At 32.5% G+C, this 27682-nt stretch overlaps 3 protein-coding genes across 14 annotated transcripts; 2 read left to right on the top strand and 1 right to left on the bottom strand.

The window, feature by feature from the left end:
- Positions 1-3175: 3175 nt before the first annotated feature.
- LOC107939919 (metallothionein-like protein 2) lies at positions 3176-4158 on the top strand. The gene is made up of 3 exons (XM_016873306.2): positions 3176-3507; positions 3644-3724; positions 3830-4158. The coding sequence occupies exons 1-3, from the start codon at positions 3431-3433 to the stop codon at positions 3918-3920; spliced, it is 249 nt and encodes an 82-aa protein (XP_016728795.2). The 5' UTR covers positions 3176-3430; the 3' UTR covers positions 3921-4158.
- Positions 4159-5661: 1503 nt separating this feature from the next.
- On the bottom strand, positions 5662-16545 carry LOC107939925 (E3 ubiquitin-protein ligase PRT6). Of its 12 annotated transcripts, none has more exons than XR_005909660.1 (18): positions 16341-16545; positions 15062-16171; positions 13651-14768; positions 13385-13525; positions 12780-13023; positions 11987-12688; positions 11575-11766; positions 10807-11483; positions 10085-10136; positions 9365-9995; positions 8312-8520; positions 7446-7966; positions 7252-7356; positions 7044-7110; positions 6809-6891; positions 6501-6569; positions 6308-6407; positions 5662-6187 (listed from the first exon to the last, which is right to left on the bottom strand). XR_005909660.1 is itself a non-coding variant. In XM_041087725.1 (18 exons), exons 1-17 carry the CDS (start codon positions 16392-16394, stop codon positions 6333-6335), a joined length of 6045 nt encoding a protein of 2014 aa, XP_040943659.1. In that variant the 5' UTR covers positions 16395-16545; the 3' UTR covers positions 5662-6187; positions 6286-6332. The 12 variants fall into 12 exon arrangements, 8 of the variants coding, with proteins under 8 accessions (XP_040943659.1, XP_016728803.1, XP_040943658.1 ...); XR_005909661.1 differs by having other exon boundaries at positions 5662-6135; XR_005909662.1 differs by having other exon boundaries at positions 5662-6135; positions 6312-6407.
- Positions 16546-24240: 7695 nt separating this feature from the next.
- On the top strand, positions 24241-27682 carry LOC107939926 (probable serine/threonine-protein kinase PBL10). Its single transcript, XM_016873316.2, has 6 exons — positions 24241-24648; positions 24778-25106; positions 25901-26036; positions 26117-26259; positions 26351-26474; positions 26965-27682. Exons 1-6 carry the CDS (start codon positions 24597-24599, stop codon positions 27294-27296), a joined length of 1116 nt encoding a protein of 371 aa, XP_016728805.1. The 5' UTR covers positions 24241-24596; the 3' UTR covers positions 27297-27682.

Below are 27682 nucleotides of genomic sequence, written 5' to 3'. Positions count from 1 at the left end.
TTCGGATTTTATTACTTTCCGTGAATATACAATTTCCATTTTTTTTCTTTTCTTATTTTATGTTTTCTTAAACATATTTTTTTATCATTTTATTTTTAATGCTATTTTTCTAAAAAAAAACTAATTACAACATTCTAAATAAATTTCATAAAAAAAATTCCTAATCAACATACAATTTATATAACATGAACTTTTTCATGCTAAATAAATTTCATAAAATTTATATGCTAAATAACATAATAAAACACGTATAATGTACATAACATAATTTTTTTACACACAAATATTACAAAAAATTAAAATTAATAATAAAAAATTGTCTTTCTTTCTTTCTTTTTCCTTCCTCCCCTCTTCTTCTTCTACTTTTTTTTTTCTCTTCTCCTTTCCCTTTCTTTCCTTCTTTTTCTTTCTTTCTTTCTTCTTCTCCTTTCCTTTTCTTTCCTTCTTTTTCTTTCTTTCCTCTCCTTTCCTTTTCTTTCTTTTTCTTTCCTTCTTTCTTCTTCTTTCCCTCTCCTTCTTTTTCCCCCACCCACCAGCCGGCTAGCCCATTATAGGGGCAATGCCGCCCATGGGAATGGCACCATCGGTGCCACCTATGGGATACCCTCCACCAGGGTAATGTCATATCACCTGCAGCCTTTTTTTTTCTTCTGATTTTTGTTTTTTCTTTTGCATTATTTTCGTAATTAAAAAAATATAATATTTTGGTTATTTTTTATTTTTTTAATATTTTTGTAAAAATCCTGAATTGTAATTGTACCATTTAATAAAAGGGCAACCTGATTGTCTCATTAGTTTATGGTTTCTTCGATAGTAGGTAAATTTATGGTTATATGAGAATGAGTTTGAATTATTAAATTATCTTATTAGATTAAATTTTTTAAAAAAAAAAATCTAAATTTTACCATTTAGATAGATTTAAACAAAATTTTAAATTATCTTATTAGATTAAATTTTTAGAAAAATTATCTAAATTTGTCATAATTCAAATTGAATCCCTTAAATAAGTGTGAAGTTGGAATTTTTTTGGGGGGCCGAAATTAAATTGTATATTTTTATGATATTAAAAATGTAATTTTATCATTTTAATAGCTTATATTTTTTATAATTTTTAAAAGATTAAATTAATTTTCTATCATTTATGGGCAACAAAGTGCAATTCTATCATTACTAATTTAAAATTTTATAACCTATCAAGAGACCTAAATAGAAAATTTTTCATTTTAGGGAGGGCTGGGGGCCCTATTAATATGGTTGAGTGTTGGGTCGAATCGAGTGAAAATATTTCGAGTTAATTGAGTTGATGAATCCTATTTTTAAAAATTTAACTTTCTTTATATATTCTTTAGAATTGTTTTTAAAATTTTATAATTTTTTAAAAAATATAAATTTTAGAATTTTTATAAATATTTTGAATTTTTAAAAATTATTTTTATTTTTTTTAAAATTTTTGTTGAGTGAGACAAATTTGCTCATTTTCAATATTAGCAGGGACCAAAGGGATATTTACACCAAGCTATTATTTAATTTATTCGAATTATTTGAGTTATTCGAATTGTAAAGTTCAATTCGAGTTGAACTCGAAACTCAAATTACTTATTCGAGTTGACTTGAATAACTCGAATAATTCGAATAACTCGATTTGGTTAACTTGAAATTCGAATTTTGTTTTCGATTTTTTGAATCGAATCGAATTTTGCTCACACTTATCTATAAGCCCCTTTAGAATCGCCATAAATTCAACATTAAATATTGCCAAGTGTTATATATAGTTTTAATATACATTGTATTTTTAAATAGAGAATGTATGTTCGAAATTTAGAGACAATATTATTGATAAGGGCAGTCACGACCTCCGAACTTGAACTGTAAAATTAAAATGGAAGATACCAAATAAAAAAAGTAATAACGTTTAAGATCTTAAATTTGAGTGTTATAAATGAGAAACAACGCTGACAGAACTTTACTCCATATATAAAAATTTAAATTATTCGATTCTAAATGGAATAAATATAAAAACTATATATGAACTTTTCCAAATTGAACCAAATCAAAATTCATATATTAAATTACACATTAAACCAAAATTTATATATAAATTTAATATCTATCCTATTCCAAATTGAACCAAACAACAAATTGAATAGCCATAAATTCAGCATGGGTAGATAATAAATCTTATTAATTATAATTATCATTTATTGAGTAGTAATAAGTTCATTGATTCTTAAATAATATTTTTATTTTTTGTTATAAATATTCGTTTTACGGTTTACTTTTTACTATATTTAACTATCTCTTTCAACAATACTTGATTCTTGCTCGCCGCTTTGGATCATTCGGAGTTGATTTCATTATTGTATTAAGTGCTTGAGTTGTGACAAAGTCAATGTCAACGTGTCATAATGTTCTATTGATACTGAGGCTAAAGTTTTTGTTGTGTTGAAGGAACTTGTTCTTCACCATCTACGACGAGTGTTTGCTATGTTTTTCTCTCTGAATTGTCCGGTTCCATTTATTGAATGAATTAATGAATTTGCCTTTAAAAAATATATAATATGTCTTGACATTACATAATTTTGATAAAATTTTATCCTTTATTTAAGTATCCAATCTTATTGATTTCAAATTTAAACACAAAATCCAAAAATTTTCATGCCAAAAATAAATAAAATTATTTTATGGACTCTTCCCACTGCATCATTCAATTATTTAAAGATATTTTAATAATTTTTTTATGTCATTGATACATAATTTTGATAATTTTTTTATATTAAATCCTAACCCTTAAATTTAAAACTTTAAACCCTAAATTTAATTCAAAATTTGAGTTTAAATAAATTACTAAAATTATATATCAATTACATATAAAATATTATTAAATAATTAAAAATAGACCATATGAAAGAATTTGATAAAATATAATTTCTCCAAAAAAATAATTACCAATCCATTAATATCGTTTCATCTTCAACATAATTTCAATGCAAAACAGGAAAATGAAATGACAAATGTGACGTGAAAATGGGGACAAATGGTTGGACCAAAACCAAGAGACTCATACATCAATATTTCCAACCTCATTAAATCCAATTTGGCCCCATGCCGAAGAAACTCAAACACGCAAATCACATCATCACCGTCCAACTTCACACCTTGAAATGAAAACCGACTTACATCCAACAGTGGTAATTCAAGTCGAGGAACAACCACAACCTTGAAAACACTAGAGTTCTCCACCCTAGGATCAGCATGACGTAAGATCGTGACACGTGGATGGTTGATATCGCAAGTCCCCCTCCCCCTTAGTTCTATAAATATCATAGACTTCTTAGTGTAATTCCATTCAAATTGCGTTGGTTGTTTTCGATTTTTGTATTAAGAGTCGCCCTTTGGTGTTTTTCTAATTCAATCAGTGAGGTGAAGAAAAATGTCTTGCTGTGGTGGAAACTGCGGTTGCGGCTCCGGTTGCAAGTGCGGCGGCGGCGGCGGCTGCGGCTGCGGCGGGTAATTAAACCATCCCCTCCCTTCTCCAGCCATGAATTTTTCATTTTTTTTCTCATTTTTCATTAAAGGGTATCTTCAAAATCAATTTATTTATTTATTTATCATTTTTGTTCCTAATTTTTGTATGATCTTGTAGTTGCAAGATGTACCCTGAGATGAACTTTGCTGAGCAAACCACAACTGAGACACTTGTTCTTGGCGTGGCACCCCGGAAAGTGTACGTATCAAAAGGATCAAACTGAATACTAATTAAAAGAGTTAATTTCATTGTAGAAATTCGATCTTTTATGGGTCTGAACTATGTTTCCTAATATGCATGCAGGAACTTTGATGGAGCTGAAATGGAAACTGGGGCTGAAAATGGCTGCAAATGTGGAGATAACTGCACTTGCAACCCTTGCAATTGTAAATGAGGGGAAAAAAAAAACCGAAGCATATTATGGAAGCTGATCTAAATAATATATGATGTATTTGGGTTTTTATTATTAGAATAAAGCAGCCATGGTTCATTAGGTGTTTTGCTTCTTGTATCCATGGTTGCTTGGTATGTATAGTGAAATGAAAGTATTTTAACTAGCTTTGTTGTGTTACTGCCATGTTATATAACTGATGAATGAATGAAGGAAAGCTCTATTTGGCTTTTGCTTACAATATTTTTTCTTTTTTATCTTTCAATGCCATTTGGTTTAGAAAGGTTAAATTAATTGTATATTTTTTAGTGTATTTAAATCTATTAAGTTACTTTTTTAACATTATAATTATTAATTTCAAGGAATTTGAGTAATTAATTAAAGAATATAAATTAAATTTACAATTTTATCACATAATTGAAATTGAATAAATTTTAAAATTAAACATCAATGTGCAGTGGTGTAAATGTGTATATATATATGAAATCTTGATTTTATTTTAATTGTGCGTATTTAAAAAGATTATATAAATATTTTTATTATAATTATAATTATATACGAAAGCAATTAATTAATTTATGAAAGTTAAATTAAATCAAAATTTTATATATAAAATTATATAAAATTATAATTCATATATAATATATTATAAATTTAAATTAATCTCATATAAAAATTAATTAATTCAGAATATTTAAATTAAAAGTTCGGCTTGAATTAAAATACAAAGAGTAAAGTTTAAATATATTACTTACACAAATAAGATAACTTTTTGGAAATGGAGAAGGTGATAAATCAAAAAGGTCACCAAAAAGGGTAATTTACCAATAAAAGTTCTTTTTTTTTAAAAAATTATCGAAATGGGCTCATTATTTAATTATTTATCGGGAAGGTCTATTTTTCGTGAAATCGTGTCCACGTCAGCACGATGTCAGGGTACGCGTCAGGAAATTGCATCCACGTCAGCGCGAGTTGCTGACGTGGAAGCAAATCGCTCCCTTTAGTACGTGGGATGAACAGTTTATGTTTTTTAGCTTAAAAAACTTTGAAATGCCATAACTTTTCGCTCGGTTGTTCAATGAGACGATTTTTTTTATTTTGAATAACTTTTCGAGATCTACTCGCTGACAAACAGCCGAAGGCGGTTTGCCGCAATTTTCGTTGAAAAAGATCCTTTTTTACCTCTAAATTTTAATTTTTTCGGTTTAAAATTAAATTTTGAAACATTCAAACCATTATTTTTCTTATTTATTTGAAGTAAACACAGGATTTTTTTTTACAGAATTGTTGTATTATTTTTTCTGATTTGCTTCCACGTCAGCAACTCGCGCTGACGTGGATGCGATTTCCTAGCGCGTACCCTGACATCGCGCTGATGTAGACGCAATTTCACAAAAAATAGACCATTCCGATAAATAATTAAATAATTGACCTATTTCGATAATTTTTTTTAAAAAAAAGAGCTTTTATTGGTAAATTACCCCCAAAAAAGACTTTTTTCTTTTATGATTTAATGAGTGAAAAATAGTGAATTTATGATCATTCAAATTATATCATGGATTCTTCTTATCGCGTCATTTGATTCATTTTTAATTATTTAATAATATTTTAATAATTTTTTTATATCATTGATATACAATTTTGATAATTTTTTACACTAAACTTTGAATTAAAAACCCTAAGCTCTGACCCTATTTTGGATTCGGGTTCACAATTCGAGGTAAAAAAGTTATCAAAAAATAAATTAAAAAATCACTAAAATGTCATTAAATAATTAGAAAGGGAGCATATATGATACGGTGAAAATACACAATTTTTTACATTAAACTTACAAACAGAGTGGATCATGTTGAACAGAAAAAGCTTAGGGACATTCATGGAAGTGAGACCAAAGCGCATTTATAAGCACAAGATGAGAGCTGCTGTCAAGCGAAAATGTTGAACTATTTACAATATGTTATATATATATATGTGTGTGCCCTTTAACTTGAGAAAGATTTCAACTGCCTTACATTAGAATTTATGGCTCTACTTATCGGTGATGAAAAGAAAAAACATGGAAAGTTATAGAAGAAACCAAACTGTTTTCTCATAGTGTTGTCTCCTTTGAAACCGGTACCCGATCAACATGGTGATCTAAAGCCTGAATATGTTCAATTGAAGACTTGTCAGTCAAGGCATTGGACTCTACGTGCCAGGGGTTCTTCAATTTAAGAGTCTAACAACAGAATATGAAACAAGAGAACAGCAAAATCAGCCATATCTAACACCTGCCGGAAAAAAATAAAATGAACAAAATCGGTTGAGACATGAAGACAGTCCTGGACCATTTTAACTTAGACCTTATGGTCGCTAATATGAAAGGTACATAAGGATAAAAATGCTCTCACCCACCACCTTAAACATGTAACCAAACTAAACCGTGAAGAAGGTACCAATGGTAGTTTGACCAAGAACCTTTGAACTCTGATCAAGGCCATGAGAAGCAACCTATCGAGAGAATATGGTATTATGAACATCGGAAAATAAAAACCTTTGTTTTTGTGAACAACGCAAAAAAAAAAAAAACGATTTGGATATTACCATGTTAGTTAGAGCGGCATAGCGTTCCTCGTTCAAGTAGAGAGGTTTTCCTCTACGCATTTCGTTATCCTGAAATAAGAAAATGATGCAGAAAATCAAGTAGACTAGCCTTTAGTAACCAATCATGTTGTAGCATTGAATTGTAACCAAAGAAGAACTAAAGTGGTTCCTTCATTGATGAATAACGGGGTGGTGGGTCAGGAGATATTATGCATTCCCTTCCCTTAGGATTCAAGAAAACATTTGCGGTGAGACCAAATACCTTACCTCTTCAACGACTACGAACTTTGTTAATGAAAGGGAAATACCTTACCTCTTCACCAAATGCATCCAAATAAGGAGACGGCCAAGGAGCTTGACGGGCACATCTTTGTAGCAAGATTGTTGTTCTCTATTACAACAACAAAGACCATTAGCCTTTTTCACAGGAACAGGGCCAAGGGGGGCAGGCAGGGGCACTCAAAGATAAACTTTTGGCTTCGTCTCAGCTTTTTCATGAAATATATTAAATAAAATTTGAAGAAAAAACTAGGAGATTGATACCTTTATCAACAGAAATACACCAATACCAGCTCCACAGGACTTTGCATGAGATTTGCATCCACTCTCCCTAGTTACGAAAATCATGAAGAACAAAGAAATTGGTACTTTAGACTTAGTAATGAAGCTTAATAATAAGAATACAAGAGAATCAATAATAAATGCAGAGATTAAAGCATAAAAAAGGCAACAAGTGATGTTGATCATTAACCTGCAGCATGGTTTCCAGATTGAAGAGCATAATCTACCACACAACAGACATAACGCAGGCTCGTGAACAACAGTTTTGCAGTCAGGGCAACACTGACTTATATACCTGTTGAAAGGCACATTTTTTCTCATGAATGAAAGTATTCTTGAAAGTGGACCGAAATCAACTTGTATAAGGTCAAATTTGTAACAAACCTTAGGAATAGGTCTTGATAAACATGAGGCAGGCTCAGCAACTTAAAAGGAACCACAGGATTACAGTAGAAAACATTTTGGACACTACTGGTTCTATATACATTGTGGAAATGACGAAACCATTTTAATGCAAACAATCGTGCGACTTCATTATCAAGAATAACATCTACAGGAGGAATCTTAAACATCTTCTCCAGTTTTTGTGCTTCATTGAGCTCCATTGAAGTAATTTTAGTTGCATCCATCATATCAGATAGCTTCCACATGTTATCACTATCACAGAATGGTGATCGGACAGAAGATTTAAGCATCTTCCACAACAATGCACACCTCCGCAAGTAAGGGAAACTCAATCTTCTAATAATATCTTTAATATCACAAGAAAGTTCAACTTCATTTGATATGAAATACCAGCGAGCAAAATCAGATTCTCCAAGAATGTTACAGATATCAGTAATTAGGCAATGTTGGGAACTTAACTCATTGACGTTATAACCTTGTATCCGACATGTAATTATAGCCTGAAAATCAGAGCATATCACATTCACAAATTCTGTTGCATTGCAAAATTAAGTGACTAATAGTTTCATTCATAGAAAATATCAGCTTTGACGCAATTTTTATTTAAAAATATCATCCTTTAAAACCTAAAAGAAAACATCTTCTATGATTTGCATAAAGCAATAGTAATATCTGCCTAAAGTTTGGAAGTTTCAAAGTTTTCATAATTTTCCATTTGACCGTTGGCAATAACCAAATCTACTTGTTCATACCACCCACCCCCAAAAAAAAAAAAAACCACACGCACGCACACAAATATACTTAAAAGACCGAGGTAGGCTATGTTAAGAGAAATAGTGGCAAACCTGAATTACGGAGACAACATAGAAGACATGCACAAGGGATAACATGGACTCCTCACATGATAGAAATGGGAATGGAAGAGAGAAGAGAACCCACATCAATGATGAGAAAGGGTCATGAGCAAGAACAGAATCAGCTGCCCGATTCCAAAACTGAATACCGGGATTTAATGCTTCCTTATCGTCAGGTTTCAAGATACGAAGGAGATTTTCTGTCAACACTTACAATCATGAGTAAACATTTAAACAAAAAGAATCCAAAACTAGGAACTTATCTGCTACTTGATTACTGTATATAAACTAAATCCAAAATTAATAACATCCCACCCTTCACATATGTATATAATAATGCTGCTCTTCATTAAATTAGTTCAAAGAAATGTTCTCTCCCTCTCACTGTACCTCCATCCTCCTTTATTTTGGTTAAGTAGAGAAAAGTCGGTCTATTAGCGTGAGTGGAAAATTTTACCAATTTATTTCAACTTGTTTTCCTGAACGATCAAAACACCATAGTAAATTCTTCATATGGAGTTTATTGAGAACTTACTTGGATAACCATGATTTCTATATTTAAAATATATCCACACCTCTAGAACTTACTAGACATTCTGCATGAATCTAGTGCCAATTTTCTAGTGAATTTCAAAGGTAAAAATACCATGGAAGCCCTTGTACTAGGTGTCAGATTACATTTTGCCCCCACTAAGAAAATGGGCCAAATTAGTCCCTACACATTAGATCAAAAAGCAAACTAGTCTTTTCTATTAAAAAATTCATCCTTTCCTACTATTAAAAACTGTCATAGCTGATAGAATAACCAAACAATAACAAGGGGCATACTACGTGTGCCTCATGCTGAGGTATAGAGACCAATTTTTAATAGTAGAAATAGATGAAATTTTTAACAGAATGACCAATTTACTCTTTAATCTAACATACATGGACTAATTTGCCCATTTTTTGAGTAGAGGGGGCAAAACACAATCCGACTCCTGATACAAGGGCCTCTATGACACTTTTACCGAATTTCAAAGCAATAAATAGAGAAAATTGTACCTTCCACTTTATGTCGGGTGCTGTGGTAATCAGATAAAATCCCATTGCAAATAGACTGTGCAAATAGTTGAAGAGCTCTAAATCTTTGAAGAGCGTGAAGAGAATTAGAATTGCTCAGGTTCTGGACAACTCTTAGCAACAAGGAAAAGATAAATTCACTAGAAGATTTAAATTCCTTATACAGAGAAGTAAGCGTATAATTTGTGGCCAAAGAAGTCTTTAAACCACGGGCAGCAACTTCTGTTGACATAAGAGAATACTTGAGAATATCCCATATGATTATAGTGTGACTTAACCTTGAAGATCCAAAGAGCATCTCCTGGTTTTTTGAAAAGTTCATTTTATACAGCGCTCGAGATATAGGTTCAAGATCCTGACTAGTACTTTCTGTTCTTTGACGAGAAAGAGCTTTAATGAAATCAGGCCTCCCAACCACCTTTGCTGCAGTTTTTAGAAGACATAATCCTTGCTGAAGCATAAGGGGACAGATTTCTTCATTTGATGCAGATGGAGAACCTAGAGCAGGCAGTGGATCAACAGTTACACTCATAGCCTGCCTTCCGGTCCTTCCATTCACTGCAGGCAAGATAGCATTCGCTAGTTGTCGACACACTGGACAAAGAAACTCTCCCTGACAAGGCAAACAAGTACCAGATAGACAACAAATGTAAGATAAGGATTTTGCAAAAACAGAAAAGCCAATTTCGAGTAAGCTTGTACCTTATCAAGATCTAAAATAAGTGCCCCCTCAAAGAAACTTCTTCGGGCATACCTATGACCACAGAACAAGAAGATATCTTAAACACTTTCAAGAAAGAGCACTTCTATGCAGGCACATGCATGGACAAACCTATAACACCTATTCAAAGTTACCAAGTTAAAAGGCATTTGTGTGAGACTTTTGCTTCCTTGTACAATGAAATTACGTATATTTTAAAAAAAAAAAATCCAAACCGTACACCCAAGATTCTTCAAGGTTTTTCAGGGTTCACTGTTACAGCACTCAATGTTATAAAAGACATTCACTGAAACATGATATTTATTTACATAAAAAAATAATAATTTCAGCAAACCTTATATCTTTATATGCTTCCTACCATGGTTTGTCAAGCATTTTCAAGTCATAACATATCATTGCTGATAACTAATACACCAAAAGAAAAACCATAGAAATTTGAGCTTTAGTTTTTAATAAAATAAATTTACACGAAATTTTCATTAATTAATTTACAAGATAAAATTATCAAAAGGATGTATTCTTAAGTAATATTAATTTTTAATTTCCACTTTATCCTAAAATCAAAGTTTTGAAGAAACTAAAGTCATATTAATATACGGTGGCAAAATGCAACATCGAGATAGTGACATCTTTCCCCTCAACCCCTAAAAGAAATAAGCAAATATAATAAGAATGAAAATGAATTCCCTTTTAGAAGACTTACCTTTCCTTCAGTGATGATAAATAGCTATCAAGACAATCCTGATGAACAGCATGTCCACATGAGGAAAGATGAATTCCATCACAATCTAACAGGCCAAGTCCATCATAAGCAAAAGGCTTTGAAGCAGATTCTGTCAACTCTCTATCACCATTACAGTTTTCAAAACCCAAAGAGTTTTCACTTGTCTTGCTTGAAAGAGAAGCAATGTATTTCCCAGGTCCGTGACAGTCAGCATCCCTGCTGCTTCCCAGAGAACCTCCACTGGCAAAGGATACATCATCCTTTTTAAGGCTTGAGCTTAATGAAGTATCACACATTTCTTTACGAATACGTATGCACATATCTTCTTCTAGTGTCTCCAAATTATATTCACTACTGTCCCTCATGTAACTAGATGAGAAAGGTGCTTGAGTGCTCCTCAGTGAAGGAAACCGAGACTTGATAAACTCAAGAATGACATTTACTTCACCACATTGTGCTTGCTCATTATCACCAGACTCAACAACCGAATTTTCAGTCAACTGAAATGGAGGAGAAGACAACCCTGAACTGCTGGAAGAGCCATTTGATCCAGATTGATCAGTCACTCTATTTGTGGGAATAGAACCTTGCTTCTTGTCTGCCCATCGATCTCCAGAAGGACAACGTCTATCAACAAAGCTCAAAATCCTAGATTTCTTTTTCCAAGGAAGAACAATTAGTTAGTTCTTGCAGGAAAAAAAAATCCATTTGTCTCAAGTGACAGTAACCTAAAGACTAATCACTTACCTGGAGAAGAATCAAGAAAGAAACAGGATTTTTGGAAGTAGGATCATGGCAAAGAGAGCAACTTTGTTGCACAGCACCTTCCGTTTCATGTTCAGGAGCAGAATTTGGCATTTCTGCTTCGGAATTTGAATCATAATCAGCATCTGAAGTGATGCTTGACAGAAATTTGGATTGCTCAACTTTCATTTTAGCCTGCATGGAAAATGAAAGAATAAAGAAAACAATTCAAACCAACAAACTAATACACTGGATGATGTTCCATTACGGTTCAACTTCCCATACCATTTACATTTATGATATTATGCACTGAATTTGATTATAGACAATTAACAGCATTTCTGTTTTGAAGAACATAATATCTTTAACTTCTATTCTTAGCATAAATTCACCCAACTCCAGTGCAAAACCTCACCATTATGGCCGCTTGTCTTTCACGAGCTTTCGCCTTATGCATATTAGATGTACTATCAGTAGTAGGAATAGATTTTGACAGACAGCTAACCACTTCGGGTGCAAGTAGTTGCAGTTTGGCAAAGCAGTGGGAATCAACTTCAGCAAACTTCTTCAATAAGCTCTCAACCAGAGGAGAAAAATTAGAGTTGCTAGAATCCAAATAGCTATTTCGATTCACTTGCTGATGCATTCTCATTAAAGCAACAAGAAGTGATAACAAACTTTGTTTGCTGGCAGCAGAGTTCAAAGATTCACCAATTTCCTCAACAGCAAAAACTGGCATAGAATATGAATCTTCAATATGACGTTCCACATCAGTAGCTCCATTCTGCTGCAAATAAATGTCTAATGCTAGTGAAAGTAAGTGCAACGCTCTCATAAGGATACCATCAGAAGCACGTGATTCAGTGCATTTATCAGTGAAAACAAAATAAAATAACACTGCACGAATAATCTTAAGTGTCACTCTGCATGTAGCAATTCTAGCAACTCCCTCAAGAGGAGGATATATTTTTGTCCACCTAGGCAGCTGAGTAGTCATTGCAGAGACACCACAGAAACGGAAGTATCTTTCTTCTGCAACTTGCAAATCCCTCGAGCTCCAACGAGGATGGTACAAATCCAGCTCCTTCCAATACACCCCATGCAATGAATACATTCCCTGACACATCGACGTTAAGAAATATTAACTAATCAAAACATTTGCTCAACCCATTAATATTGAAAGAATATTTCAGAACACAAACTCCAACCTGATTTAAGTCTGATGGATTAGAGTATGCAGCAACTTTGTCTAAAATTTCCTGAAGCTGATCAAACTTAGAGAGCTCACAAGGTAGAGATTTCAGTAGTTGACTGTGAGTGGCATCTCCAATTGCTAACTTATAAATGAACTCTCTTTTCAGACTGTCAGCTATACTGCGTCCACTGAATCGCCTTTCTTGTAAAATTTGCATGATCAGAGTGAGCATTTCCTTTACAAGAATTGGCTCATACCTGAAAGCACCCATTGAGCCCAGTAATAGTGTTGCATTACAACAAACAAGAATTCAGAAACTTATAATCTTAAGCGTGTATGGTGGTCATGGGAGTTTGAGTGCATGTGCCATTTTTACTATTACAATTTTGCTGTCCAAAGCACAAAAGAACAAATCAAAAAGCTTGGTCCAAACTAGCAAAAAGTATTTCCATTATGATTAACAAGGTCCATAACATTTGCTTGAAAACAGAATGAACCCTGCTATTGCATATTCAAGCAGACACATTTCTGATCATTTATGGAATCTGTAAAAGGAATTAAATGACATTAAAAGCATTTCAATGGTGCAAAGTAGAAGTTAAGGGGACAAACGCATACTCATTTGATCTTTCAAGATTTAGAGAAAGGTAGTTTAATAGCCCAAATCGTTCTAAAATTCTCGTAACATAGAGATCAGGAGCAGCTAGTGCAGCACAGCATTGCAGCAAAAATAGATCAAGCTCCAAACCTTCTTCAGACCTGCAAGTAAAGGACATCAGAAAGAACTTGACAACTAAAAAATGGAAACTTGGAGGGGAACTTTTTCTGCCTAACTATATTCAATTTATAAAGCACAATTGACCAACCAGCGAGAAGAGCAATACCACTTGTAAGATACTAGTCCAGCATCCCCATTCTTCAGCCACATTCCAGATAAAAATTGAGAACAAAACACCCTGATCCGCAAGGGATGCTCCATAACTGAGGCAGAGAATCCAAAAGGATGGCAGCCCCCAAGGATGTGACCAAAGAAATCTGCATAAGTTGGTGACAACAAACTTGGAGAACAAGAAGAATTTGTTACATTTGGCATTACAGATTCACCATAACATGATTTTAATGCCTTCTGCAGAAGCAAGGAAAGTAATCGATGTAATGGTATGTGAACGGATATCTCTTGCGAACTGACATCATAAATAATATCAGGCCATTCAGACAGACTCAAAACAGGTATATCAGCTAGACCTGTGCCAGTGCCTGTCTCCATCTCCATGTCGTCACTTGCTAGATGTCCATTATATACAGGTGAAGAAGATTCTGAGCAATGATTTTCACTTGAACCAGTTAGTTTACGAAAATATTTGCCTCCTCTAATTTCATATTTTATTCTTTTTTTTGCTAAAAGATTCCTATCAGAAATGCCATTACTATTAGGAGAATATATACTCTGAAGAGCTGCAGAGATACCATCATCGACTTCCAACCAAGTCTCCAAAACCCTTAAGCACTCCTGTATTAACCAGATAGCAGAGGAAGGTACTGAAAGATGAGATACGGAATCAGATTCAACTTCAGTAACCTTTGACATACTCCTTCCTGTTAAACTACAAACAGAACTCTCTTGGGATAGCCTTCCTACTTTTGCATGCCTTACACCATCTCCATCGTCCATATCTTGCTTAAAAGTATAAGGAAGAACATTTGTTTCTTCACTTACAGCAACAGAAAATGCTCCATCCACCAAAGGGGAATGAATATTGGCAATAAAACTGCCTAAAACAAAAGGCAAATGTATGGAATCATTTTCTTCTTCTATATGGAGTTTAGTTTCCCTCTTTATAAGGTTTATCCCTTGCACAAAAGCTAAAAGCTTTAGCCAAGTTCTTACAATGTCCTGCTGCTCATGGGTTGCATATTTGGAGACTACATCATGGCTCATAACAAACCGAATATGTTCAACTACAAGGAAAGTGGTATAATACAAACTTCCCAACTTAGTAACCTGCAAAAGAACAAAACACAAGTAACTTTACACAGACCGTAAAAATTTTAACATGTTACTGTTCTCATTACTATAACTCGAATGACAGAAAATGCGAACAAACTCCATTTCTACTAGGCTCTCTTTCTTATTTTTGAATAATTCATTGTACATTTATATAGCAATTGTTACTTAAGTTGATTATCAATCCCTTTGAATAAAAGTGACCAAGTTGACCTGCATATCCATATTACCCCAGTTTACTAAACAGCATCAAGTATGGTCAAAAGAATAGCAAAAGTTTATACAATTACCTTCAAATGGCCATCTTTCTGAGAACAAGAAATAAAAATGTTGCCCAGGCATTTCAGTAGCACACCTAGTAGGTCCATCTCCTTCACAAGACGAGCAGTTAGGGTTGGCACTGTGAATATTTGGGCAGAGAAAGTTGAGATTAGAGGGTACTTGCTCTTGAGAATGCTACCACTGCCATCTTTTATGGCTTCATTTATAACAGTAGGGTAATAGCTTAAAAATACTTTAGAAAATTCATTTTTGAAGATAGGCTCTGCGAGCAATTTCAGCAGCAGTTCATGGAGTTTCTTCACAACACCATCACCTATAAACCTCTCAGCTCTGATCAGAATACCCAATAAACCATCTAAAGAAATCATCCTCTTAGACACAAAACTCAGCAAACTCTCACTCTTATTGCAAAAGTCTAAAAGCATCTCAACGACTAAGTAAGTTAGCTCATTAGCAGCTTTCCCCTGCTCATTGCCACTATCACTCTCTCCCGTTGTCCCTTCGAAGATACCTTCTGCTAAGAATAGCTTGTTTCTCCAAAAGTTAAAGAGAACATCAAGCACCAGCCCAACTGAATCCGCTATAGTCTCAGGAAGCTGTTGAATCTGTTCAGCACCTTTATGTTTCGAGCAAAAACCCTCGTGTTTCCATGCTGTTTCATCCCCGCAATCACAACAACCACCGCCAGTTTTAAAAATAGAAAAATCATGACCTTTATGATTCCCATTCTGAAAACAAGGGACGCAAATAGCACAAGTTGGATCAACCTCACATGTTCGGCACCTATATGCAATGTCATTTGATCCCCAAACCGCAGCACAAACACCTCGTTGATCGACACTCAATTTTGCTAGGCTTCTGAAAGCATTCACCGGCTCACCTCGAAACATCAACCACTGTAACCAAACCAAACTCTCACGAAACCAGTTTTTCACAGATACACACAGCCATTTCTTAGACTTTAGCCTAGCATCTTGTATAGACTCTACCATTTCCTCATCAGTAGGTAAGATTGCGAAAACTATCTCCAGCGACAACCCATTATCACTAACGAAATCAACTATCCCTTCGTAATGCCTATCCAAGTACTCCACTGGAATCCCTAAAGCTGCTAACCTCTGATCATAAATATAAACACAACCCTTTTTTCATCAGATACTAGTAGTTCAATATCAAGCAATACATTTACAAATGCTAATACAATATAATCATAAAGCTTCAATATTTTCACATTCAACCGAATTGAATAATCAAAAATTAAGAAACAGATTAATACAAAGAACATACCTGTATGACTCGATCGTGGGGTTCAATCGACGAAAATTTTGTCGGCGATTCCATGTTATGACAGTAAAATTTTAATCAATTTTGGAACTTTCAAAGAAAACCCGAATTACCCAAGTCCTAAATCATTCTAAATTCCTCGCCCTTTCACTGGTCGTCGACATTGCAGTGGACCAAATAGACCCTCAGTTTTTTTTTCATCAATTTCTACCTTTTTTATTATTAAAAATGGTGACTTTAATCAGAAAACTTAAGCCACGTTGCAGATTTTTATTTGTACGGAAAAAATAGTTTTGTGATAGTGATAAAAGATTTGGGTGAAAACTAATTAATAATAACACATTAAATATATATTTTATTAAAATGAATTAAAAATGAAAAATTCAATATGTAAACGTAAAATTGTATAGGCTAAGTTCATAGGTTAGATAATAAAATAATATAGACTAATCAGAGTTTGATTAAAACAAATAACTAGAGTTTAACTGGAAAATTATTTCTCAAATTTAACTGAAATAGAACTCATACTCAACAGGAAGTTTAAAAATAACATACGATAAATAATGAAATATATGGTTTAAAACTTATTAATAATAACCATGAAATATGTATGTTATTAAAATGAAAAAATATATTAAATTATTTATCATTATGTTGTCATCAATCTTGAGCCAATCTCGAGTTAACTTGTGATACCAACACAAGCAAATACATTATTAATATATATAATTAATGGAGGTGATAAAATGTGCATGATAAAGTTAAAATGTATAAAAATAAAATTTTAGTTGAGTGGTAAATTAAAAGTTTTACTATTGTGAGTTAAAGTCTTATCAAACGCCTTTTTTTGTTTTTTTTAAGTGAAAATACTAAAATATCTTCAAATAATATTACTTATTTTACTTACAAAAAGGTACTATATATAACTTTCTAACCGAGTTAGTGACCGGATTGAGGGTGACACCAACTCAATCAGGAATTTTATTAAAGTTATCATAATTTACCAAATTTAATCCAACTGAATTAGAGCTCAAGAATTGATGTAACTGAACCAACTTTAAATCAGTCAGTTAATTAACTTTAGTTATTGATTATTTTATATTTTTTAAATAATTGAAAATACATTAAATTTAATAGAGTTTTTTTTTTGTCGAGTCGGTCTGAAATTTCAAAATCTGATAACTGACTGAAAATCAAATTCATAATCCAAAAATTGCCCAAACTGAATTCAACTAAACAGATTGGGTCAGTTTAGTCAGTTTTCTCAATCCTAATAAAAAATTTCTCTTCCGCTACCTATTTGGCACTTAGATGACATGATTCAAAACTAGATGTATTTAATAGTCGAGTGATCTACCCAAGCCAATAGCCCGCCTAAAATTGGGAGGGTTGAGCAAAAAAAATTAAACTTGAAAATTTGTTTGAAAAAAAAATTAACCCGTTTAAAATATGAATTAGAATCAAGTTTAAACGTTTAAGGCTTGAATTAGACCCGACCTGTTTTCTATGATATATTATATAATTTATAATAAACAAACATTAAATTTATATTTATAACAACTAAGCTTGGGGCAAGATGAATTATGGAATGAAAGAACTAAATTATTGAAGATGGATGAAAGATGATGAACGACAAGATAGATGACCTAATGCCTTAGGATGTCTGGATTTTAACATCCATATTTAATCAACCCTCCTAATCAAGTTATTTACGAATTAGATTTGTTCACGGGTTAGGTTACTCTTTTAGGTCGAAAGTTGGCTCGAAATTTGAAAGAGTTTTGGTAAAAAAATTAGGTTTGAAAAATGGGTTTGGGCAAAAAATTTTAGGCCCGTTTAAAATATGAGTCGAGCTCGGGCTTAAACATTTAAGGATCAAGCCCGACTTGACTCGACTCGTTTTAAGTTTATAATACTTTATATTATGTTATTTTATATATTATATAATTTAGAACACATTAAAGAAATAAACATATACTAAATATATAATAATACTCTAATGTAAATATTAAAATAATGTTAAGATAACTATATAAAAAATTTCAATAAATAAAAAATGTATAATATTATTAAATATTAAAACAATACAATATAAATCTTTTTTAAAAATTAAAAATAATATGGACGGACTTAAAATGGGTTTGGGTTAATCTTTTGCAAATATGGACGGATTTTGAGAAAATTTTAAGCCTATATTTTGAGTCGGGCCAGACTTAAGCAAATATAATGTATGTTAATATTATATTTAGGCTTGACCCAACCCAACCTGTGAACTAAATCATACGTAATACTAAAAATATTAAGCATGATGTTATTAGTAAACCTATTTATAATAAGTATAATACATAATTTGACTCATAATATACCATAAATTCAACTTCAAAAATACCCAAAATTGATTTAAAGTTTAAAAGATTGTGTGTTTCATTTTGAGCTTTTATAGAAAATTCTGCTAGTACAGACTTCACTAAAACAATTATAACTTGAGCCTCCAAATTTGTTTTGACATTTTTTAAACTGATATGTACCTAAAAGACAACTATTTGATCTAAAAGAAGATAACTCAACCTAGAAATACCTAGAACCCTTCAAGAATGCTTGCGAGTTGGCAAATATTCTAGGCTTGAGAAATAATAGCTTTGGTGAATTTAATTTCATAAATATCACTCTATCCATACATATATCATGATTTGTTATAGACTCAAGCAAAACTAACACATTGCACAACTCAAAATTTTTATTATTTCAAAAAGGCCTCCTAAGTTGGAAAAAAAATGGGAAATTAACAAAGCTAGGAAAATAAAGCGTTGGCACATGTAATACCCCGAAAATTACTACAGTAAGAAAGTAAAATAGTATCCTTGATATAGTAAAATAAGGAAACAAAGTAACAATAAGGGAAATTTTGAGTTATGTCAACATTGGGAAATATATTATGACATATTAATGCAAGAAAGGATTAAATCGCAAAAGTGAGAAAAGTTTTGTTGCCCAAGAGTAAATACTCAAAATTTGAAGGGTTAAAGTGTAAATATGAAAAAGTTGAAGGACCAATAGTGTAAATATTTTAAGGGTAGAATGATCTAAAAACTAAGGAAAATGGATGAATTAGGACCAAATTGAATATGTGAAGAATTATGAGGGACTAAATCGTAATTTTACTAAATTAAGTAATGACTCAATGATGGAATTGTAAAAGATCATAAAGGGCAAAATAGTCAATTAGAAAGAGAGAGAACTCTAGAAGGTAATGATGATGTTGGTGATATTTTTAATTAATTGATTAGATAAATGTTATTTAATTAATATTTTATTAAGATTTTTAGTATTATTTTATTATTATATGATTAATATAAAAGGGAGGAAAGATGAAGAGAATTTTTCATCTTTTCATGCCTCCAACGTGAGAAGAAAAAGAAAGAAAGAAATTTTCTTTTTTTTTTACAATTTGGTCCTTTCACCAAAAATTCATCATTTTCACTTAGAAATAAAAAAATTCCATAGCCACCAAGAGAGAAAATTGATAAGGAGACTATAGGGAGCTAGAATATCAAGTTAGATTCAAGAAATAGAAGCTGGAGGAGAGAGAAAATTAAGTTAAAGATTGAAATCAATAAGACAAGGTAAGAACATCAAGATTTCAATATATTTATGAGTTTGATATTATTGAAAAAGTATGAAATTGATGTTAAAGTAGAGTTTGTTTATATAAGGTTCTATGTTCTTGTTATGTTAGTGAAGGGAAATAAGAGGAAGTGATGGGAAATATTATAAAGAAAGGAAGGGAGGGTGTTACAAATTTGGTTATCAACATTTTACACTAAAACAGTTTTGGACAGCAGCAGTAGTCTGACTTTGAAAATTCACCAAAAATCATAAAAATTGAATTAAAGGTTGAATAAAATATTAAATTAAATCTTATTGAGTCTAGTTTTACATAGACGAAACGATGTAAGCAATAGAATTTCATATTATGAGATATTTGAATTTTTATGAGACAGAGTCAGAGTGATTTCAAAATCCCCTTTTCTGACTTTGGAAAATTATTAAAAATTGTATAAAAACAATTATGGGTTAGAATTTATATGTTTAAAATTATTAATGAGTCTATTTTCAATAGAAACAAATGATAATTTCATCTGAATCCCGTACGAGGAGATAATTAATTTTTAGTGAAGAAGGGTTGAAACTATCAGACAGCAGAACAGAGATGACTTTAAAGAATAAACTGTACTTATTGGCTAAACCATAAATTCTGAAAATTTTATGGTAAAAATGTATGTGAGTCTAGTTTCAGAGAAATTTATTGGATCTTAATTTGGAGTTCCGTAGCTCAAGATATAAATAATTTATTGACTATGACTCGCGTGGACAACTTTGATATGAACATAAGTAAATAGTAGAATTATAGATAATATTACTTATAAGCATGTTATATACATTAAGGATGTGGAATGGAGAGGAGGAGGAAAATATATTAGTATTTTTATAGTATAGGTTTGCATTAAAAATGGTTAATTTGCATGACTTGGACTCAGGGACTAAATTGAATAAAAGTAAAATTTTAGGGGCAATTTTATAAAAATGTCAAAAATGATCAAATTGCATGAAATGAATTGTTTTATTTTTTAAATTAATAATTTGAATGAAATATTAATTTAGATCAAGATCGGGTGAAAAATTGAGGGAAATAGAAAATTACCAAAATGCCCATATATCTTGGTATTCCTGCAATTTAGCCTGGTAAGTTCGTATGAACTATATTCTGTACAATTTTGATTAAAGTGAATGTTATTTGGTGATGAATATTATATAAATATGTGTTTTATTGTTGGAATTGAATTATTATTGGAAATATATTATCAAATTTAATACTCAGTTTGGATTGAACGCGAGATTGAGTACAATCATTCTAAGGCAAAGGATGAATTGACGGTTAAGACCATAATTGGGTTATGGCACTATGAACGTAAGACCATGGTTGGACCATGGCAGTGTTTATATGTAAGGCCACAGATGGGATATGACATTCTAATTATAAGACCATAACAGGGTTATGGCACTATGAACATAAGACCATGGTTGGACCATGGCAGTGCTTATATGTAAGACCATAGTTGGGCTATGGCATTCTGATGATAATACCATAATTGGTTTATGACACTATGAGCGTAAGACCATGGTTGGACCATGGTAGTGTTTATATCTAAGACCATAGTTGGGTTATGGCATTCTGATGATAAGACCATAACTGGGTTATGACACTACGAATGTAAAAGACGAATTGACAACAAATTACCCGAGTAAATCGAGGTTCAACATTTGTTGCGAACTTTCGTGTTTACTATCTATTTAGCTCTCATAAGCTTCTGTTCAGCCTTTGGGCTTCTGAAAACGATGTACTCATATCCGTAAAGTCGTTCTTCGAAAGGTAAAATATCAAGAGTTGTTTTGAAATGATATATATATGAATATGAAGAAATGGTATGAGAATGATATGTATTATGATATGTATTTAAATCAACATCTTGATATGTTGATATATGAAAATTATGTAAGTGGAGACAAGTAAATAACTCAAGTGTGACATGTCAAGAAAATAGGTTTATCAAAGTTGAAATTATATGTAATATGTGCAAGTATGCTAACTAGTGTTATTTTTTGATGCTTAGGCAAGTGCCAAACTATTGGTTGAGTGGTAATATGATTATTTATATAATACATTGAATTGGTAAATATTTAAGTGAAAATATGCTAGTGCTCATGAAAAAGTGGTAAGGTTTAAATTAAGCGATTTCTTATGAAATGACTTATCATGTGATCAGTTCGGGAAAGGCTTTGGTTAAATGCACTAGCTTGTGACCATGGTTGAATGATATGTTTATGACTTGTGTGACATGCATATGGAATAAGCGTGGAAAGTAAAGAAATGCAAATGAAAATAAAGAAATTATGAAGAGTTAAAGTTATATAAAATCCTACTAAGCTTGGGATAATATGTTTAAGTGATTCTGTGGATTTATTCACCTTGTGAGTTGATGAATATAGCTTCATGAGTATTGTGGTATCAATATTAGGTTATCCTTGATATGTATAGATTTCATATTTTAAATGAACTAATATGATTAAAGACTACATGAGTTTACTAAGCATTCATTGCTTACATATTTGTTTTTATTTACCCTACAGATTATCGAAAGCTTGATTGGGTTGGAAGCTTGTCGGAGATATATCACACTATCCATTGGTTCTATCGGTAATTTTGGATGATTTGATTCTGGTTATAATGGCATGTATAAGTTAATTTGGCTAACATTGGCTCATTAATGTTTTTAATTTGGATTGGTTTCAAATATGAATGCTAGATGAAATGAAATGTCTGATAATTAATTTGTAAACTCTGGTAATACTTCGTAACCCTATTTCGACGACGGATTCAGGATAAGGGTGTTACAACACAAATACTGGTGTCAATTGTCTGTCGGCCTGAGAAGGAAGAAAGAAAGAAAGGGGGAAAGGGAGGGGATCAAAAGTTTAGGTTAGTGTGGAGAACAAAAATGTATAAGAGAAGAAAGGTTGATGGTGAGTCAATGACAAGTGGGGAAAGAGGTGATATTGTTGTCAAAGGTGTGCTAATAGTTTCACCAATTGTGGAAGAGACAACTAAAAGAAAAGCAAAAAAAAAAAAGGATAAGGAAAAGGGAATGAGGAGAAGAGAAAAGGATGGAGAATTAAGAGAGAGGGGAGGGTTGTGGTGGGTTGGTGGCCAATAGCCGACCCTAATGCCAATACTCGAATGGTAAAAAATGGTTATAAATGAGGAGAGGGTTATCCGTTTTAAAATTTAAGTCTAATTCTGTTTAGGCCAAGAGTGCTATTTAGATAAATCACTCTTAACAATAACAACTCCAGAATTTGAACTTGATCAAAATACACTCGTAAATCTACCCCCACTTTTTCCAATCATTTGTCAGTAAAGTTTTTTTTAAGTTTAATACTTGAAAAAGGACAACGAGAGAAAACAAGAATATTTTAATTGATAAACACTCGTAAATCTAACATGTTGCAAATTCGAAATAAAAATAATTACATTTAACACATATTCAAAACTTACTATTAATATTTTTAATTTCAACCTTTTTATCTTTTTAGTCTAAGGAAAAAAGTTATGATTTTTGACACCTCTCAAAAATTAACAACTTAATTTAAATCTTTTGAACCCTTTAATCAAATTAATAAAAAAATTATATTTTAAACGCGAAAATTAAAAATCTAATTGAGTAAACTACCATAATAGTCACATTTGTTTGTCCCAGGTTATATTTTAGTCACTTATGTTATCATTTTGTTACAAAATGGTCACTCTGCTATTAAGATCTGTTACCTCTCAAATGACAGTTCGACGTGGTAATGAAAATGGATTTTAAATGCCAACATGGATGTTCAGTTGGATGAGAAAAGTTAAATTTTTTTATGAAAATAAAACACAAAATTTTGGGATGTCCTACGTGAATGACTTGGGTTTGAAGTCAAATTTTGTATTCTATTTTAATAAAAAAAACAACTTTTCACATCCTAATTGGACATCCATGTTGGCATTTTAAACTCATTTTAATTGCATTGTCATTTGGGAGGTAACATATCTTAACCTTAGAGTGATTATTTCATAACAAAATGAACGTAAGTAATTAAAACATAACATTTCAAACATGAGTGACTAAAATGTAATATGAGGTAAATAAAAGTGATTATTTTAACCGTTTACCCAATTTAATTTTATGAAAAGAAAAAGAGAAAATTCAAAAAAGCAAAACACAACACAACGACAACAATCTCTAAAGTAAATCAAGCGGCGAAGACAAGGTTGTCTTTAAAACGAGTCATAAAATAGTGGAGTTGACTAATCATTTGAGAATAATCAAGAGGAAAAAGTCTTCTAATTTTATGGAAAAGAAGCCTTCGACCATATACAAATTTTGGTTGGCTAAGCCATAAAAGAGCAATAGTTCATAATGGAAGAAAGAAACCATTTTTTTATTTTTCTTTTCTGGCTTTGCTGATATTTTTATTAATTCTCCTCTTATTCCTAAGCTAAACCCATCTTCCCAAAATTGAAAAAAAAATGAGTATCTTGCAACCCCAGTCACCACCAAGCTTTGATCTTTCTGAATAAGCAAGTTGAGTTTTTTTTATTGTCCCCCCCCTTTTTCTGGGTTGTTTTAAAACAAAGATTTGGGTTTTTTTTCTCCTTCTGTTTTAATGGGAGCTTGTTGGAGCAATCAAATAAAGTCTATCTGGTCTTCAACCACAGGTGAGCTGAATGAATGTTTGTAATTTGCTTACAGCTTTGAACTTTTTGTTTTTGTTCATTAAAGGATTGATCTTTGCATTGCATGCATGTTTCCTATGTTTGTAATGTGAAATTTACAATTGTTTGTAGTTAAAACAAGTAGTGAGGCCAGAAATGATAAAAATTGGAGTGGTTCAAGCAGTAAGGTTTCTTCAGCTTGTACAATACCACAACAACCTTCAAGGAGTGAAGGTGAAATTTTGCAATCTTCAATTTTAAAGAGTTTCACTTTCATTGAGCTTAGGGCATCTACCAGAAATTTCAGACCAGATAGTGTATTAGGACAAGGTGGATTTGGTTCTGTTTACAAAGGATGGGTTGATGAACATTCACTTACAGCTACCAAGCCTGGTTCTGGTATTCTTATTGCTGTTAAGAGGCACAATCAAGATGGTATCCAAGGTCACAAGGAATGGCTGGTTAGTACCGTACATATATGTGTATATATGTATACTAATGTATGTATATATTAAAGCAGTCTATTTAGGTAAAAGTGCCGTGGAGGCTTTTGTGGTAGAAGTCAAATTATATTTTGTAGATCAATTAGCCCCTGAATATAAGATCAAAGAGCAAATTGATTTTTATGGCTAAAAATTGGAATAGCTGATGGAATAATCAGAAAGTGACACGTGATATGTCTCATGTACCTCATGTTGACGTATAGTGATCACTTTTCAACAATGAAAATAGATGAAATTTTAATAGGACTCATTTGCCCTTTAATCAAACGTATAAAAATAAATGTAATCCGACTCTTACTAAAAAGATTTTCATGGTACTTTTACCTCATTTTGGGGTGAAAGTATCATAGAGTCGCTTGTATTAGAAGTCGAATTACATTGTCTCTTTTACTAAAATTGGGCAAATTAGTCATTATATGTTAGATAAAAAAGCAAATTGATCTTTTCTATTAAAATTCCATCTATTTGTATTGTGAAAATTTGGCATGGTTGACAGAGTAATCAGACAGTGCCACATGTAGCTCATGCTAACGTATGGGGATCAGTTTTTAATAAAAGAATCAATTTGCTTTTTGATATAACATGCAAGGATTAATTTGTCTAGCTTTTAAGTAAAGAGGACAAATGCAATTTGACTCCTAGTATAGGGATCTCCATGGTACTTTGGTCTATTTGGTTAAAATGTTTTAGATATGGTGAAATGATGATGGTGAGAACATCATTTGATTTTCTGGTATATTTTGGTAATACAGGCTGAAATCAACTATCTTGGACAATTATATCACCCTAACCTTGTGAAATTGATTGGTTACTGTTTAGAAGACGAGCATCGGCTTCTCGTTTACGAGTTCATGCCACGGGGTAGCATGGAAAATCATTTATTCAGAAGTGAGTTTCATTTTGTTGATGAAAACATTCATATAAATGTCTGCAATCTAATGTTTTGTTTGCTTTTAATGTCGAAACAGGAGGATCACACTTTCAGCCGCTTTCTTGGGGTGTACGGATGAAGGTCGCACTCGGTGCTGCCAAAGGATTAGCCTTTCTTCACAATGCTGAAACACAAGTCATATACCGCGATTTTAAAACGTCAAATATCTTGCTTGATTCAGTACGTAGCTTAGCATGTTGAAAATATTGGAATTTTATTCATTCTACTTATGTGCTGCTATATATATTGTTGCTATATTGGATATTCACAGGATTACAATGCAAAACTCTCGGATTTCGGGTTAGCTAGGGATGGACCAACTGGTGATAGGAGCCATGTTTCTACTAGGGTCATGGGAACCCACGGTTATGCCGCCCCAGAGTATCTAGCCACAGGTATTGCTCCCTGCTCTGTTTTCTTTTGTAAATACTTTGTACACTGTCTACCTATATTACTCAAACTCAGGTGCTAGTCGGGGGCGTAGACATGGGGGCCAGAATGGTAAAATTGCCTTGTAGCTCTTTCAAAATTAAAAAAACTACAAGATAGTTTAATGGTAAATATGCACTTTGGCTATCCAAAAATTTACGATTCATTTCTGACCCCTTGAAGCAATTTTCTAGTTTCGCCCTTAATGTGAGTGTTAGATATCAGTATACATCCGATATGGGTATTTGCAGAGTTCTCAGAGGGTCTTATCTTTCATATCCATTGTCTATGTATATGTCGGGTACGGGTACTCTAGGAGGAGGAGTAAAATAGCATACGTAGCTATTTGGTTCTCATTGTGCTTAGCTATTTGTTAGTAAATCATATGAATTGAGATGATATATCATATACTCGAGTATCGAAATCGATATCAACATTTTTTTTTCTATTGTAAAGGTCATTTGACTGCCAAGAGCGACATATACAGCTTCGGAGTTGTTCTTCTAGAAATAATATGTGGCCGACGAGCTATTGACAAGAACAAGCCGTCTGGTGAACACAATCTAGTAGAATGGGCAAAACCTTACCTGACCAACAAACGTAGAGTATTCCGCGTACTCGATACCCGTCTCCAGGGCCAATATTCATTGAACCGAGTCCAAAAGGCGGCTCACCTTGCACTTCATTGCTTAGCCAAAGAACCCAAATCAAGGCCAAGCATGGATGAGGTCGTAAAAAGGCTCGAGCAGCTTCAGGTGCGAGGAGGTACACCAGGAAACGCCATGTAAACGCCGGTAAACCAACCACTATACCCTTTGCCTTTGCCGCCTCGTGTGTAAATGAAAATCTTTCGATGCAGCAGTGATATCGTTATTCGTTACTGAATTGAACATCCACGAGAACGGTTCGTCGAATTTAAGCGCGAGGATACGAGAGCATGCATGAAAATTTGCTGGTTTTTAGTATACATATCATACCATAATGATTGAAAAAGTGAAGAATATATGTTCAATTTTATATGGAAAATGCTTTGTGTGTTAATGTAATTAAGCACATATTGGACCCTGTCTATAGATTAGTGAGCTGCATATGTGTGTGTATATATATATGTATGTATTTGTATATGTTGATTTGATATTTTAGTATATATATAGATTGAAATTATGTTCATAAA

This window comes from Gossypium hirsutum, chromosome D01, assembly GCF_007990345.1.
Source record: "Gossypium hirsutum isolate 1008001.06 chromosome D01, Gossypium_hirsutum_v2.1, whole genome shotgun sequence".
Lineage (NCBI taxonomy): Eukaryota > Viridiplantae > Streptophyta > Magnoliopsida > Malvales > Malvaceae > Gossypium > Gossypium hirsutum.
Note: the sequence above shows the minus strand (reverse complement) of the source record. Positions and strands in the feature narration are given on the sequence as shown.

Excerpts from the sequence above, each read along its gene's own strand:
- LOC107939926 (XM_016873316.2), top strand. The coding sequence starts at position 24,597 with ATGGGAGCTTGTTGGAGCAATCAAATAAAGTCTATCTGGTCTTCAACC. Across the intron at positions 25,107-25,900 it reads AAGGTCACAAGGAATGGCTG|GCTGAAATCAACTATCTTGG; the intron begins GTTAGTACCGTA and ends TTGGTAATACAG. Across the intron at positions 26,260-26,350 it reads CAAATATCTTGCTTGATTCA|GATTACAATGCAAAACTCTC; the intron begins GTACGTAGCTTA and ends GGATATTCACAG.
- LOC107939925 (XM_041087725.1), bottom strand. The coding sequence starts at position 16,394 with ATGGAATCGCCGACAAAATTTTCGTCGATTGAACCCCACGATCGAGTC. Across the intron at positions 16,172-16,340 it reads CCCACGATCGAGTCATACAG|AGGTTAGCAGCTTTAGGGAT; the intron begins GTATGTTCTTTG and ends ATTTATGATCAG. Across the intron at positions 7,357-7,445 it reads TATCAAGACCTATTCCTAAG|GTATATAAGTCAGTGTTGCC; the intron begins GTTTGTTACAAA and ends GCCTTTCAACAG.
- LOC107939919 (XM_016873306.2), top strand. The coding sequence starts at position 3,431 with ATGTCTTGCTGTGGTGGAAACTGCGGTTGCGGCTCCGGTTGCAAGTGC. Across the intron at positions 3,508-3,643 it reads GGCGGCTGCGGCTGCGGCGG|TTGCAAGATGTACCCTGAGA; the intron begins GTAATTAAACCA and ends ATGATCTTGTAG. Across the intron at positions 3,725-3,829 it reads GGCGTGGCACCCCGGAAAGT|GAACTTTGATGGAGCTGAAA; the intron begins GTACGTATCAAA and ends ATATGCATGCAG.